Source organism: Patella vulgata, chromosome 1 (genome assembly GCF_932274485.2).
Source record: "Patella vulgata chromosome 1, xgPatVulg1.2, whole genome shotgun sequence".
NCBI lineage: Eukaryota > Metazoa > Mollusca > Gastropoda > Patellidae > Patella > Patella vulgata.
Window position 1 is genome coordinate 85,760,165 of NC_065879.2, and position 18,128 is coordinate 85,778,292.

Sequence of the window (18,128 nt, forward strand, 5' to 3'; positions counted from 1 at the left end):
CCATAACCGGGTCAATATAATTCCAGATCCACACAATATATAATACTCCACTAAAAACATTTATACTAATTTATATTACAAGAGCTAAATCTGCCTATTGCAGATCTTTATTTAGGCTTCAGATGTTATAGAAATTATTAATTAGACCTTTATTTACATGCCAAGCTCAAAATCAACTTTGTAGACCCTGGGTGGCTTGGATATAGCTTGGATTTAAACAGTCGTGCATTTAATAACGTTTACAGTTTACCATTAGTCACTGGCGTCACTACCGGAGACTGCCAGCCGATCGAGGGTACCATAGCCATTGAGAATGTTACTTGATCATCGAGAATATGTCGGTGAAGTTCTGTCAATCAAGCGATCGGCAATTCTCGGAGACGGTGTTGAGACAGTTAATTGATGCCTATTATAGTCCAAACTACAAGTTCGTTCAGAATAAAGTAATTTAACCGGAATTAAACCTAACCTACAATTTCGCCAACAATCACGTGCCCTACCGTAACCTTATTTTTCACGAAAATGAGCTTGCCTTAATAAATAGATTTAGCTAACTTTCCAGGGTTCTTTTACGTGCACGCCAATTAATGTTTACCAGACTAATTTAAATTACTGTAAATAGAATCGTGATGAACGAATGACAAACTGAAAATGACAGACTAACTTCGCAGCGATAGCGCCCCCTGAGAGTAAAATAAAAGTAGATACCGGTATTTAGAATAGAATGTATTTGAGCGAAGTATGGGTTAATAATATCGCTTTTACAAATGGCTTTGGATTACGTCATTTTCTTAAATTCTGGGTAAGCAGATTTTACTAATCTGATCTCTAGAGGGTTTTACTTTTAAAATTCCTACAAGATCTGTAATTGTAATGAATTACCGAATACCGTAGGTTACTCGTGTACAACTTATGTCATTCTGACTTCTGTGTTTTTCTTCCTACACGTCGTTAAGGACTCTAAGGATTTGCGTAATTTCTATGCTGTTGACAATAGTTAGTTGAATGCGACAGACAGTACAGTAGTGCTAAGTTCTGACCGTCTTAATTTCATGGAGGGTTGGAACGTCCACTTCCACCTACATGTCAATCATGTAGGTCGGGTGATATTGCCAGGAAACTTGCAGGAGGAAGAGCCAGTCGTTAATGATAAGTTAATGAGAGGCTTGACTAGCGGAGTTTGGATAGCGAGTAAGTAGCCTACTTGTAGACCATGTAGTCCCTTAATAGGCTACTCTTATGAATATGACACGTGAACAGTACAGGGGTGCTGAAATAGAAAATGACCGATATTCTCGTCAGTGATAAGATTGTCATATATAAATATTAATAACTTTTATTGTTCGACTATCAGAATCAGACACCTGCTCAATTCAGTCCTCTCAGTTGACGACCATAATTAGCTGTATCCGAGCTTAAAGTAGCTAAGTCTCTAACTCAATATCATCCAAAATCTTCAACATTTAAAACACGATTTATTTGTCAAATTAAATCAACATTCATGTTGTGATCTTACCAAAAAAAGATGGGCTTTTGATATCCAATATTTAAGACAAAATAAACATTTTACCATTGGTACACGAATCGTGTACCATAATGCGCTTCAGCCCCAGTTGTATCAAGAGACTCGAGGGACAAGGCTAGACACATTGCACCAAATCAAACGGCATATGTAGACTGGAATAACCAGACGCTAGAAATTTGCACTCACTTGAGACTGCTGGCTTATTTCGCCGAACATAACTGATTTGAAATTGGAGTAAAAACGGAAACCATTGAATGTAAATCAGTTTAAATATACATTCATACTACAGTATTATATGCGTTGAGACCCACTTTTGTCAATTTCTAGGTCCCAAATGTTAGCGATTTAGCTCCTTTAAATTACATGGTTATTACACGTATGCTGTATTATCTTGAACTTGTTGAAGTCTATAATTACTTGACGGGTGGTCTATTGTTGCTGTTGGCGTACTATATATCTTTCTTTTTTCTTTTTTTATTAAATAAAGTTTATTTCCAAATACATAGGCCTGCATATAGTATATAGGTAGCCCTATACAAATGGGATCAGAACAAATTTTACAATTTACGAATCTTCTCCCAGTATAATCTAAAATTTTAAATATTTATGTACAATTACCACTGAAATTTAATTTAAAGGTCACCGGAAAAGCTTCATAAATTTTTTGAATATTGCAAGTAAATATGTCAATATATCCTTTCCATAAGTATAACAGGAACCCGAATGTCAATGTTACCTGCAACAGGTTAATTTTAACGTTAGTAATTTCCGTTGTTTTGTGTGGTTAGTTGTAACTTTCCGTCAGTAAACAATCTGTGCCTCATTTTAGTCCTTCTGCTCATAGAAATATAGACTAGTAGGCCTATATGAACAGAAGGACTAAAATGACGTCACGGATTGTTTATTGACAGAAAGTTATGACTACTCACAGAGAATGGCAGAAATTACTAACATTGAAATTTACCTGTTGCAGGTAATATTGACATTCGGCTTTGTGTTATACTTATGAAAAGGATATGTTGACATAATTACTTGCATTATTTAAAAAAAAAATTGCAGCTTTTCCAGTGACCTTTAATACAAACCAGGTAGCTATATGCTACCTTAGGGTAATAGGTTCATGTTGTTAAATACTAAGTAAATATTAATAGTGATAAACCACTAGAGAATTACAATAATAACTACAAAGTACATGTGAATCTTTTCATTTCTTTAATATAATTTTGTACGGTGAGAGAAATATATGGATATTAAAAGATTTAGGAAATAGTGTCGAACCATCTAAATAAATTTTATGCAATTAGGGTCTTGGTAGATTGCCTATAAAGCCAAGTTTATCAATTAAATGATGATGCTGTACCACATATTTTAAGCAACTAAAAAAATAAAACGAAATTTACAATGATTTTATTGTCGCATGTACAGTATGGATTTTGAACGATGTTTGATTTATTAAAATCACCGGAGGTAAACTATTGAACTTTTGAATGGTAGTGTAGGTTAATATTCTGAGAGAGAGAGAGAGAGAGAGAGAGAGAGAGAAATGGGTTAAACATCCACTCACACAAACTAGGTCATTTCGGGACTAACACATAGTTCAATTTTATTTCTATAATTTGCTTGTGCATAGGGATCTTTAGCAGTGAGAGGAAACAGGAGTACCCTGAGAAAACCCACGAGTTTGGACAGGTGATCCTACTCCTTGTCACGTACAACTGGGGATTCGAAACCACGCCAGTTGACTCAATGATATAACAACTCTTCCAGATCCTAGTGTAGTAAAGACAAGTAAAACGAAATTTTGAACTATAAAAAACGAAACGAAATAGGATCTGTGTGTTAACCAGATTGCATATATGGCCTTCTTGGAACCCATGCACTGATTTAACCCCTGCGTGCTTTTGAATAACCTGTGTGTGTTTTATCTAGATATATAATAGGCCAGTTAGAAGGTTAATGTAGCCATATACAATAGGCCAGTTAGTAGGTAAATGTAGCCATAGTTTAGGTCATGGCAAGTCCTAGAGGAGTAACACAGCTTAATACATATAAGGGAGTTATTGTAACCAGAGTCCTACAACCATGATTACAGCTCAGCAACAGATGTGCTGACCTTTATAAAGATGTAAAATTATATTTCAAATGTTATTCTTAAAAAAATGTAGGCCTACTGTTAGGACAGAGGTAATAGTGTGACTGTTCCTGACTCGAGTTTAAATACAGGGTAATGTCTGACTTTATTTGTACCTATAAAGGCTGTGTATGATTTTTGTACTTTTATTTTTCACCATGACATATAGTATGCTGCCATGAAAGTGCTTTTTGATGAATTAAAATTCTATTCTATTCTTCCTTTCCCCGGTTGTACATGACAAGGAGTAGGGTTGCCTGTCCAAATTCATGAGTTTTCTCCGAGTCCCCCAGTTTCCTCCCACTGCCAAAGACCGGGTCTAAAATATGGTTCAATTTTATTTCAATAATTCGCATGCGCCTAGGGGTCTTTAGCAGTGGGAGGAATGCGGAGGACCCAGAGAAAGCCCACAAGGTTGGACAGGCAACCCAACCCCTTGTCACGTACAACCAGGGATTCGACACCACGCCAGTTGACTCAATGACAGACACAGACCTTATGATACAAGAGCTATATTATTAGAGCTATATTATATGATAAATGATGAAATAAAATGAATTTGGGTTTAATGCCCTACTTTTCTGTAGACTAATGAAGAGAGGATGACACTTATTAAAGATACAGTCAGGTTAAAACACGGTCTTATGGTGGGCTAATTTAATTAAAGATACATTAGTTAAGAGCTAAATCTGCCTATTGCAAGTCTTTCTTCAGGCTTCAGATGTTAAAGAAATTTTTAATTTGACCTTTATTTACATGACAAAGTTCAAAATCAACTCTGTAGACCATCTGGGTCCTCTGGTTTCCTCCCACTTCTAATGACCCCTATGCGCAATCAAATTATTGAAATAAAATCAAACCATAGGTTATTCCCGAAATGACCTAGTTTGTGGTTTGTGTTGAGTGGAGGTTAAACCCTCCCTCTCTCTCTCTCTCTCTCTCTCTCTCCAACACAATTTTAAAGATGCAGTAATAAAATATAGATAAAGAGCTGGCCATTCTAAAAATAGATAATGAAAAAAGAATATTTCGAAAATTTCACTAAAATTACTTTTTGTGCACTCTGCCCTGGAAGACAATCTTAAAACAAATAGCAAAAACAAGATGGTTGGTGTGAAATGTCATTTATTATGAAGCATAGGTTCTGACAGTAATTAAATATACATTATGGGAGATTAGATAAAGAGCTGGCAGTTCTCACTATAATAGTAAAAAACTAGATAATGTAAAGGGAATTTGCTGAAAATTTCAGTCAAATTGATCTGCTCTCAACCGAGAATTTAGCAATTGAATTTTGGGCCTAGCTTCAATCATCATTACTAAAGTCGATACGATAAAAAAACATAGTCTTGATTATCCATTTTTTTGATTTAATCATGAATGAGCGTTGAGCAGCAAATCGGGTTCTAATCCAGTAAATATCGCAAGCTAGCGATGACATTGAGAGTTGATTATGGTCTGGATAAGTTAATTAATGTCTAATTAATAATTTAGATAACATTTCAGGCCTAAAGAAAGACCTACAATAGGTAGATTTAGCTCTTGCATAATGTATGTTTATCTAAAATCTTGGTTCATAGTGGATCAATTTGACTGAAATTTTGAGAAAATTGTGTTTACATTATCTAGAGTCTAACTATTATAGTGAGAACTGCCAGCTCTTTATCTAATCTCCCATAATGTAACTTTAACTCTGAGAATGCTTTGTGAAACAGGGGCCTGATGTATAAATTAAAACTTAAACCATTTTACTTTTTATTTCTGAAACAGAGTTTACCATTGAGTGAAAAATTACAGAATTGTACATGAATTGAATTTGCCAAACCAGATTGAAACAGAATGCAGACATCGGACATAGACACAGAGAAGCAGCCTCTACTAGGATCACAATCTAACCATCATGTTAATGATATCAGTATCAACGGTCTCCATACCAACACATCTAGATCAACTGCTGAAATCTCGGAAAATGGCTCGTCCAAAACTTCGGACGCTGAAGAATTCTCTTTTCGATCTCTTGGTAAACGCAAAAAAATCATTTTCGTGATTATTGGAATGGGCAACTTCTGTGCTTTTACCTGCTTTTCGTTGTTGGCACCATTTTTTCCAGGTGAGGTAAGATTTCTTTTTCCTATGTCTTCAGAAACGAAAGGAAATGAAATGAAATGGGGTTTAACGTCCTACTGTTCTGCTCTGAACTGGGCTAATGAAGACGGGCATATGCCATACAGTGTGCTATGAGGGAAATTTTGAATGAACAGCAGTACTACAAACTACTATTATATCGAATTCCAACTGTCGTGGGATCTGTACGTGCACACCAATGTGTATACAGGGCCTCGGTTTTTCGTCCCATCCGACGACATACATGAAAATTCTTATTACGTGTTTTGGTACTTTGTTCATCGGCGTGGTTCCCCTTGACAGTGGTGCAGGACGGAGGGCCTGACAAGGACAGCTGCCAAGTCATTTGGATGAGACGAAAAACCGAGGTCCCGTGTACACATTTGCGTGCATGTAAAAGATCCCTTGGCAGTTGAAATTCGATATAAGAGCAGGCCATAGTGCCGCTGCCCGGGCAAAATTTCCCTCATAGCACACTGTATGGTGCATGCCAGTCGGAGCAGAACAGTAAGACGATAAACCCTATTTCATTTCATTTCGGTTTCGGTACCTGTTTTGTTTTCGGAAGAGTTTTACGGATAGGACAAAATATTATTTCTGATTTCCAATATCTCGGTTATTTCTCAACAGATCTTCGTCAGGTTTTCATTTTTGGATTCTTTTGACAAATCCTATACGGGCTCTGATGGTTTTTCAAAATTCGGAAGTTCACATGCTTAATCGTAAAATCACAAATGGCAAATTGAAAAACTTACGAAAATTTCTTCTGAGGCCTTCCGATTTTTCCCAAACATGAATATTTCTCTCCATTTCGTTAATAGACTATATCAGTGGTTCTCAACCTTTTTTTGCCAACAGCACACCTTGGAACGCATGAAAAATTAGCGGCACACCTGGCTAAATATATATGTAAAGTATTTGAATTTTGCAAATTAAAAACATGGTAAGTCAGACAGAATACAATCGTTAACAGAGACTAGTCATGGACACATAGAATGACTCAAACTTAATAAAGAAAATCATAGCTATGAACTTATCAGTAGACACCTGTGAATACTCAATTGGGATCACGTGGTTTTTCATAGGGTCAAAAGTCGCTCGTATGACCTCTGACGCGACCTATCGCTACAAACAGTCAGATCTTTGTGTAGTGTAGACCATCAAAAGTATAAAAAAAAACGAAACGAAAAATAGATCTATATTTTAATCAGATTGGACTCGATATTATTTGATGATGTGACACAGTTTGATATTATTAAAGGCTCAATACCACTCTTGTTGTAACTGAATAATATGTCCCAATCTTTATTCTGGTCAACAAATTGTACTATTTTAGAATATTTCAATTGATTGATAATACAAATTTCATCTTAACACACCTTATTTAGAAATTTTGAAAAATTCAACATAATGGTTTGAAACATCTAACGTAAACCTTTTCAAATGAAACTTCGATTTAAAAATATTTTCGAACCCTCTGGACAAGTAAAATAGGATGTAATGGATAATTTACACAACAGGTAGGACACTTAAACATCTAGTACTTAGATAGAGATATTATTTATTTTCTGGAGCTTTCAAGCCAGCAAGAGTGTTATTTCCCTTTAAGTGTTATTTACCGGTAATGGAAACCGTTAACTTGACCAGTCGCTATTTATACGACGCTCGCGTTGACATGTTTGACTGAAACAGGTAATTACTGCTTCGCGGATCTAGTAGTATCATTTTAGCCATTCATGCTTTTAGATTCAGACTTTCAGTTTAACTATATAAGGGGAAGAAGCCTAATAGTATAGCTATACACTAATATGTTTTGATTAGTCTTACCAGTTTCTATTTGTATTTCAGGCAGCAAAGAAAGGAGTTTCTACAACTGTTGTTGGTCTAATATTTAGTTGTTTTCAATTATGGATATTTATAACATCACCAATATTTGGCTACTTTGTAAGTATATAGATTTTAAATAATAATAATAATAATAATAATAATAATAAAAACTTTATTTAATGAGGCAACGTATTTAGTTTGCAAAAAAACAAAAAACCGAATCTTCCATAGGTCCCTCCTAAGCTACAAAGACATATATACATGCAATATCAGGATAAATTTAAAATCATTAGAAGTGCAATAGCATTTTAAAGTGGGAAGTTTGATAAGTCACTCTCAAACTCCCAAACTACAAAACATATACATTATACAAGTAGAATATAGGAAGAACACTATAATTACACACAAAATAAAATAGAATGCAGTTGCAAGTTAGGGATCGCGTGGCTAAGTGGGTAAGACGCTAGCTCGCTAGCCTGGAGGTCGGGTGTTCGATCCCTGCATTGGCCGAGAAAGTTCATCCAGATTTTCCGGCGTGGTTCTCCCTTGTCAGTGATGCAGGACGGAGGGGCTGACAAGGAAAGCTGTCTAGTCGTTCGGATGAGACGAAAAACTGAGGTCCCGTGTACACATTGGCGTGCACGTAAAAGATCCCTTGGCAGATGGAATTCGATATAAGAGAAGGCCGTAGTGCCGCTGTCCGGGCAAAATTTCCCTCATAGCACACTGTATGGCGTATGTCCGTCTTCATTAGCCCAGGTTAGGAGCAGAACAGTAGGACGTTAAACTCCATTTCATTTCAGTTGCAAGTTAAAAATAACAAGTATGTCATGTATTTCAAAACAACAAAATATTAGACAACTCAAAGTCAGTTGTCTAAATTGTTGAGGGGGATTGGATGGCCGAATATTTAGCATGTGCGTGTTGTATCATTAGGTCTGTCATTGAGTCAACTGTCGTGGTTTCGATTCCCCAATTTTACATGACAAGGAGTAGGGTCGGCTTGTCGCCTGTCCACCTTGTGGGTTTTCTCTGGGTCCTCTGGTTTCCTCCCACTACTAAAGACCCCTATACGCAAGCGAATTATTGAAATAAAATTGAACCATGTGTTAGTCCCGAAATGACCAAGTTTGTGTCGAGTAGACGCTAAACCCCATTTCTCTCTCATTCTAGTACATCTCTTCCAGTCAAACCAAGACATTTCTAAACTCTATTATGATACAAAGTCAGCATAGTCATTTGGATGAGACAAAAAAAACCAAGGTCCTGTGTACCTATCTGTGTGCACGTAAAAGATCCTTCGGCATTTGGAATTTTATATAAAAGTAGCCCGTAGAGATTAGATAAGGAGTTGTCAGTTCGCACTATAATAGTTAAAAACTAGATAATGTAAAGATTTGCTGAAAATTTCAGTCAAATTGATCCACTCAGCCTAGCCTCGATCATCATTACTATAGTCGGTACGATAAAAAACAATCTCGATTATCCATTTCATGATTGAATTATGAATGGAATTCGAACAGCAAATTGGAACCTAATCCAATAAACATCGCAGGCTAGCAATGCCATCAAGAGTTTATTATGGTCTGGATAGGTTAATTAATGTCTAATCAATAATTTAGATAACATTTCAGGCCTAAAGAAAGACCTGTATGAGGCAAATTTAGCTCTTGCATAATGTATGTTTAATAATATTTTAACATACCCAACATTTTCTGTTTTCTGTTCAGCTTACAACATTAGGAGCTAAATTTGTGTTCGTATCAGGAATTATGGTTTGTGGCTCATGTTCTCTTCTATATGGGTAAGTTTAACAGCTGTCTAGTTGTTCGGATGGTATGATAAAACCAGGTCCTGTGTACACATTGGCGTGAACGTAAAAGATCTCTTGACAGTTGGAATTCGATATAAGAGTAGGCCGTAGTGACGCTGTCCGGGCAAAATTTCCCTCATAGCACACTCAGTTCGGAGCAGAACAGTAGGATGTTAAACCCCATTTCATTTCGTTCGGATGGTACGAAAAACCGAGGTCCTGTGTACACATTGGCGTGCACGTAAAAGATCCCTTGACAGTTGGAATTTGATATAAGAGTAGGCTGTAGTGCCGCTGTCCGGGCAAAATTTCCCTCATAGCCCACTGTATGGCGTATACCCGTCTTCATTAGCCCAGTTCGGAGCAGAACAGTAGGATGTTAAACCTCATTTAATTTCATTTCATTTCGTTCGGATGATACGAAAAAACGAGGTCCTGTGTACACATTGGCGTGCACGTAAAAGAAACCTTGACAGTTAGAATTCGATATAAGAGTAAGCCGTAATGCGGCTATCCAGGCAAAATTTCGCTCATAGCACACTGTATGGTTAATGCGTGCGCGGTGGATCATAAGGTCTGATATTGGCGTGTTTCAATTCCCTGCTTGTATGTGACAAAGAGTGGTTTTTTTTATCCGGATGTTCCGGTTTCTTCCCACTGACAAAGATCCCTACACTCAACCAAATTATTGAAATAAAATTGAACCATATGTCATGGCCGTGGTTTCAGTTCCCCGCTTGTACCTGACAAAGAGTAGGGTCGCCAGTCCATCCAGTGGGTTATCTCTGGTTTCCCTCCACTGCTAAAGATCCATCCATACATGCAACCAAATTATTGAAATAAAATTGAACCATATGTTAGTCTTGAAATGATCTTGTTTGTGTTGAGTGGAGGTTAAATTTTCCCTCCCTCTCTCTCTCTCTCTCTCTCTCTCTCTCTCTTTCTTGATAGTTTTGTTTTGTTTTCTTTATTAACTCAATATAGCTAAAATTGATTTATTTTAATTTTCAGAATTTTAGATAAATGCCCTCCCAATGAAATATTTATAGCCATGTGTTTTTTGTGTAGAACTGTTGATGCTTTAGGATGCTCAGCATATCTATGTGTGATAAGCAAGAACTGAATTGAATTGTTTTTATTTTCAGAATTTTAGATAAATGCCCTCCGGATGAAATATTTATAGCCATGTGTTTTTTGTGTAGAACTGTCGAGGCTTTAGGATGCTCAGCATATCTAACAGCTAGTGCAGCAATCATTGCTCGGGAATTTCCTCATCATGTCACAACTGTTTTTGTAAGTATTACTAATGTAGTATTATTGTCTGTTTACATTGCATGAAATTAATTGTGAGTTATCAGGGTTGAGGACTGAGAATCCACAGATTTGTTTTATGGTCATGAATAGTGCTGATCACTGGAATCATATCAATTTTCAGCGATTAACAATGATTACACGAAGGGTTATGCCCTGTGGTTACTTTGAATAATTTGGAGAAGAATCCTAATGATTTGCAGAGTTAGTTTCCTTTTTTGTACTTTGTAGGGAACTTTAGAAACATTTACTGGTATTGGTTTGATGGTTGGACCACCCATAGGAGGGGCTTTATATGAGGTACTGTTTTTTTATATGCCTATATTGAAATGTTGTATATTGTCGTTACCCCGGTCTGTCGACCTATCCATCTTCCACAATTGGGTGTGGCTTCTCTAGAGGCTTTAGCTATGCCCACATCGAAATGTTATATGTTTTGTTTGACAAGTTATTACGCCCAATTAACCAGTGCATAGCAGAATATTGCAGAAAAAAAATTGTGTGACAAACAAGGCTATCAAAATAACTACAACACTTTCAACATTTTTAATACCTTAAATCGCTGTCCAAATTAAGGCCTATCATGTTGCTGTAGTTAGGAGAAATTTGATTGAACAGGAAGAATAGACACATTTCCTCAAAAGTTCAAGTATCAGAAGTCAATCCAGCAATGGCCAGAGAGGGATTTCTCGGGCCATTGCTTCAGGAATATGACATTGAGGATGCATTATGTAAGATTTAGATAAAGAGCTGTCAGTTCTCACTATAATAGTTAAAAAATGGATATTGAAAAGGGAATATGTTGAAAATTTCAGTCAAATTACTTCATTATGAGTTAAGTTAGGACTGTGACGATAATAAACAAATTCTCTTGAATAGCTCTTGAATTGTGCATCTTCTAGAATTTTAATGTATTAACACTTCGTGTTTATTGAGGCACAATTAAAGCGCACCATGACAACTTTCAATATTTTTGGATTGTAAATTTAGAAGAACATGTTTTGCTGATTTATCTTTTCCATCACATCTTTACTTTTCTTCCCCGGTTGTAAGTGACAAGGAGAAAGGTCACCTGTCCAACCTTGTGGGTTTTCTCTGCGTCTTCCGGTTTCCTCCCACTGCTAAAGACCCCTACGCTCAAGCGAATTATTAGGGGGTTGGATGGCCGAATGGTTAGCACGTGCGTGTTGTATCATAAGGCCTGTGATTGAGTCAACATGACAAGGAGTAGAGTCGCCTGTCCAACCTCATGGGTTTTCTCCGGGTCCCCCGGTTTCCTCCCACTGCTAAAGACCCATACGCGCAATCAAACCAATAATCAACTTTTTACCTTTAAAACATGAGATACTAGCCCTCATCAATTATTTAAGAATTTTGTTCTCTATTTTTCAGGCTGGAGGATATGGGCTACCATTTTGGACGATGGGTGCTATCTTGTTAACTTGTGGAATTGTTTCTTTTATATTTATGCCGGGACAAGATGGTAGGTACCAGGTAGTCATAAATTATTTAATGAGAATCTATTTTGATACATCTTTAGCACTCCTGAACTAAATTAATTGTTCTATTGTTTCATTTTCATTTGTCTCTGGTTGCTGGCAGTACTGTTGCTCTCTAGCGTTTGAAAATCAAACTTGTCCCAAATGTTATAGTCACGAATATCACAATGACAAATTGTTAATAATGAAAAGGACCTGATAAATGAGTTGTGGCATGTAGTCAACCATAAAATATAGTCCAAAATCCATACGTTTTGTCCTAACTGACACTGAACCATCTAATCCACCATAAAGACTGTGACGCATTAACTCCTTACAACCATCCCAGTACAGTGCAGGTATCAACTGGACTCAACTAGTTTTTTTCAGGACTAACACATCGTTCAATCTTATTTCAATAATTCGCTTGCGTGTAGGGGTCTTTAGCAGTGAGAGAAAACTGGAGGACCCAGAGAAAACCCATGAGTTTGGGCAGGTGACCCTATTCCTTATCACATACAAGAGGGGAATCAAAGCCACACGGCCACTAGACTCAATGACAGAATTTATGGTTTCATGTGCAGCGTTAAACCACTAGACCACCCAACTCCCCTAATATAATGTATGCTGATGTATCATTTTTCAGAAGGAACAAGAGTATTTAAAGGATCTGTATTGCGTTTAGTAAAGAGTCCACTAGCCGTTATTTCCTGTTTAACTGTATTCTGTGGATCATTCTCTCTTGGTTTTCTAGATCCCACATTAGCCAATCATCTAAAAGTCGTAAGTTCTTTTTAAACGGTATATTATCTTGACTGACTTTCCCATCTTTTAAAATTCATAAATTATATTTTGTTGACATTTGACAAAGCAGCCCCTAAAATTTCAACAATTTCATTTTTTAGAATCAACAATTTTGATTTAAAATTACCCCTAACTGGGTTATGACCCTTGTTTTACTTTGTAGAATCTTGTTTTTAATGCGCTAACGACAAAACATTATCGTCGGATCTGTACGAAATGTACGTACATTATTCAAATTGGTGACGTTTAAATTTCAACAATATCCATTAAATACTTCAAGTATTATGGTCCTTTGTAGAATCTTGTGAGCACTCTTAACGAGTTATGGCCCTTGCTCACTTTGTAGAAGGCGAAAGTCAATGTGTGATATTTGTTCTGTATATTTCTGATTATAGGCCTTGATATAATAGAGTATAAAGATTATAGGCCTTGATATGGCGTATGCCCGTCTTCATTAGCCCAGTTCGGAGCCGAACAGTAGGATGTTAAACCCCGTTTCATTTCATTTATATATTATGTTTGGATATTTTTTATATTTTCAGTTTAATTTAAGTACTTTGTATGTTGGTTTAATATTTCTATGTGCACCCGGTGTATATGGTATTATAGCACCTTTATTGGGTTACCTGAGTGATGCTCGAGTATGTATTAGTTTGTTTTCGTTTTTTAAAGTTTTTTTAAAGGAGCTAATTCGCTAATGTGTGGGACTTAGAAATTGAGACAAATGGGTCGTAACGCATATTGTAACGTAATGTGAATGTATATGAAATGATTTACATTCAATCGTTGCAGTTTTAATTCTAATTTCAAATCAGTTATTTGGATGAAATATGCCAGGATTCTCAATCGAATTGCAATCTCTAGCATCTGGTTATTCCAGTCTACACCAATCATATATATTACTCATGCTGTCTAGATAAGAAAAAGATGTCACTGTTTGACATGACTTGTGGAATATGTCTAGCCTCGTTCTTCGAGTCCCTTGTTACAAATGGCGCTGAAATGCATCATGTACCAATGGTAAAATGTTTATCTTGTCTTAAATATTAGATATCAAAACCCATCTTTTCCCGGTAAGATCAATCTTGATTTATTGACATATAATTTGTGATTTCAATGTCGAAGACTTTGGATGATATTAAGTCAGAGACTTAGCTACTTTAATGTTACTTCATGTAATTTGGATATAGAACCATTTAGAATTAGAACTATTTCATACGACCACATGCTAATAATTACTTGTACAGTTATTGCCCTTGATTATGTTATTAAAATGTTTTTACACTCTAATATACATCAAAAATATATATATTCACAATTCGACAAAATTTATGGACAGCTCTGCTTGGATAACTTAGCAGCTATGGGCAAATGTTGCTTTGCCGGTTAATTAAAAAAGATTGTAAGATGCTGGCTCAATAACCTGGAGGTCGCGAGTTTGCTCGATTGTGGTTTTCCCTTGTCAGTGATGCAGGTCGGGGGGGCCTGACAAGGAAAACTGTCTAGTCATTCGGATGGAACAAAAAAAGAGGTCCCTTGTACACATTAGGTGCACGTAAAAGATCCCTTAGCAGTTTGATTTCAATATAAGTGTAGGCAGTAGTGCGGCTGTCCGGGCAAAATTTCCCTCATAGCACACTGTATGGCATATGTCTGTTCATTAGCCCAGTCGGAGCAGAACAATAGGACGTTATAAACCCCATTTCATTTCATTTCTTTCCCCGGTAATTTATAAAAATTGTTTTCTTTTCAGAGTTGGACCGGGGGTATGATGATGATAGGTCTATTTTTCTCAGGAATTAGCTTCCTTTTATTAGGACCAGCGCCATTTCTACCATTTCTACCGTTTAAGCTATGGCTAACGATTGTTATGTTGTGTTTCGTTGGACTGTTTATTGGCTGTTGTCTTATTCCTACTTTTACGGGTATCTTGATAGGCGCGAAGTAAGTATAGGCCTACCCTTTTAGTATAGTTCAATGTAATATTTTGAAAATTTTTACATCTTGTGACCTATGACAAAAAATTGAGCTGGCCTTATCATTTAGCACTAATCGAGTAAAAACCAAAGAACGTGACTCCATAAATTTTATCTACAATATAAATTCTAGACAGTTACAGTCTACAGTCATCAAGCTTTGAAAGACGGGATAAATCTGGCCAGTACCAACAAAATTTGGCCAAATCAGACAACTTCATGACCTTTCTGAATTCTTCTTCTCAAAAACATCACAACCAACATCATTCTGGTTAAAACACAGCTCCTATTTCGTTTCGTTTTTTATAGTTTAAAATTTTGTTTTACTTGTGTTTACTACACTAGGATGTGGAAGAGTTGTTATATAACCTGCGTTCTGGATGATGTGAGGCATTAGCCAATGAAACGGTCTGTTGCGGCGAGTTTTTGGCTGAGGTGCACAGAACTGTGGATAACCCACTAGAAACATCAACACTGATTGGTTAATCAAATGTCTGATGTCATAGGGTCAAAAGCCACTTGTATGACCTCCGACTCGACCTTCGACTACAACTGGTCAGATCTTCATGTAGTGTAAGCCATCGAAAGTATAAAGAGACGAAACGAAATATAGATCTGTATTTCAATCAGATTGAACAAATTTTTACCAACAGGCTAGGTAATTTAATAAGGAACAGCATCTAAGAAATAACTTATCAGAGACCTGCCCTTCAGTATGTCCTGCTGCCAGCCTGTGGTCCACTACCGCCTTTTTTCTTTAATATACAATTTTCAGGACTATACATGTACCTTTAGCTTTGTTTCTTAGTAACCCTAACTTTATAATCTTTAATACATTAATGTCTACTGGATTCAGGGAGAGAGAGAGAGAAATGGGGTTTAACGTCCACTCGACACAAACTAGGTCATTTCGGGACTAACATATGATTTAATTTTATTTACATAATTCGCTTGCATGTAGGGGTCTTTAGCAGTGCGAGGGAACCGGATTCAGGACAATAGATAAAAATTTATGAAACAATGTCTCTCTAATATAATTACAGAGTTGACTTTGATTAGGCTTCAGGATAATCTGTAATGTTTACCTGGTCATATTATGGTTATATTTCAGACAGTTAGGTTTAGATGAATTTTTAGATACATTTGGTATGGTATCTGGTCTATTTAATATTATGTTTATATTTCAGACAGTTAGGTTTAGATGAATCATTAGATACATTTGGTATGGTATCTGGTTTATTTAATTCAGCATTCTCTTTAGGGTAAGTTGATCAAGTGAACATCTTTTTAGAATAAAGAGATCATGCAACGCATTTCAGGACTAACATATGGTTCAAATATGCTTGCATTTAGGGGTGTTTAGCTGTGGGAGGGATCTGGAGAAAACCCACGAGGTTGGACAGATGTTCCTACTCCTTGACATTTACAAGCAGGGAATCGACTCAATGACAAACCTTATGATACCACGCCCACACGCTAACCATTCAGCCACCCAACCATCCTTAACCATTCAGCCATCTACCCCCCTCAGTGAAATGTAATAACAAGGATATAAATCAAAAGTCAGTAACATCGTTTGACTAGAATTAGTCTCTCAGGCTGGTACCCAAGGTGTGCAACAAACAGTCTCAGCTTTGATGGACCCCCATGTTCCTAAAGCACCGACCGCTAGTTATACAACATCTATCCATTTCTAGATTGGTCTGATGTTCTCGAACTTATAGGAACGTTATCCCCCTTTACTGCAGACACGTGAACAATAGCGTTGTCTATTCTGAGGTCATAATACAAACACACTCAAACCGAACATGGCGACCTCCACAGAAATCTTGACATTGAACGAACCTTAAACTTTGCACTCGATTATCACAGGTATAAATTTTATCTGGAAAGCGCAAGATATTTTCTATCAAGGAACCTGACAGGCTTCCCGGCTGGGTCAGTAGCCAATAGAAATTTGTGCCGAAATATGCAGGGTATTACGTGAAGGGCTTGATAAGGTGTACAGAGTTAAAGTGAGATCAAGCCTTCTATTAAAGATGATTGACCCCTCAGAGTAGCAGCAGTAGTATGAAGACGGCCGCATTTCAATATTGAACAAAAATATTTCATGTAACGACTACAGAAAAGATGACATTCTACTTTATTGATCAAATATTTTATTTATTTCATTACAGCAAGCCAGATTTTGATTTTATAAAATGAAACTGTTTTATGCATATTAACATATAGCCATATTAATAATAACTTTTTTATTATTTCAGAGCTTTTGCTGGACCTTCTATAGGGGGTTTATTACAAGATAATTTTGGGTTTGGTTGGGCTGCTAGTTCCTGTGGCTTTTTATATCTAGCTAGTGTAAGTTTTATTTTATACGCCCACAATTATATCCTCCACCGGTCAGGCATTTGGTCATAAGGAAGATTCTTCTAGACATCTAAATGTTTTGATGGCAAATTGTGGAATTATCCTTGTAAGATGATGTACCTAATCTTATTTGTCTGACTCCTGGTCGCTCAGTCCGAGTCAGACTCCAGGCCTACTCTATAATAGTAGTCTGACACAGTTGTCTGACTCCAGGCCTACTCTGTACTAATCTGATTCCAGGCCTACTCGATCTGTACTAATCTGACTCCAGTTGGCTGACTCCAGGCCTACGCTGTACTAGAGTTACTTTCCATTACATGGAATAAACATGGCTCCTTAATACAAATCTTTGTTTTTATTGCTCAGCCTAAATCATGAACCATCTAGCCCACAAAAGTTGAATTACTCTCAGTTTACATTTAAACTTACAACACAAGACTCATGTCTCTAAGAAAAGTTTTAAGATACCATTATTAGCCAGTCTGATTAAAACACAGATCCTATTTCGTTTCGTTTTTTATAGTTCAAAATTTCGTTTTACTTGTCTTTACTACACTAGGATCTTGAAGAGTTGTTATATAACCCGTGTTTTGGATGATGTGAGGGATTAGCCAATGAAAAAGTCTGTTGTGGCGAGTTTTTGGCGTGAGGTGCATGGAACTGTGGGTAACCAAATGTCATCATAGGGTCAAAAGCCGCTCGTATGACCTCTGATGCAACCTTCCACTACAAGCGACCCCAGATCCTCATGTAGTAGAGGCCATTGAAAGTA

At 36.7% G+C, this 18,128-nt stretch overlaps 1 protein-coding gene across 1 annotated transcript; it reads left to right on the forward strand.

The window, feature by feature from the left end:
• Positions 1–677: 677 nt before the first annotated feature.
• On the forward strand, positions 678–16,194 carry LOC126808605 (MFS-type transporter SLC18B1-like). Its single transcript, XM_056099054.1, has 11 exons — positions 678–802; positions 5,427–5,771; positions 7,629–7,724; positions 9,338–9,411; positions 10,566–10,713; positions 10,963–11,031; positions 12,124–12,214; positions 12,856–12,992; positions 13,556–13,654; positions 14,767–14,957; positions 16,101–16,194. Exons 2-11 carry the CDS (start codon positions 5,496–5,498, stop codon positions 16,192–16,194), a joined length of 1,275 nt encoding a protein of 424 aa, XP_055955029.1. The 5' UTR covers positions 678–802; positions 5,427–5,495.
• The last annotated feature ends 1,934 nt before the right edge of the window (positions 16,195–18,128 follow it).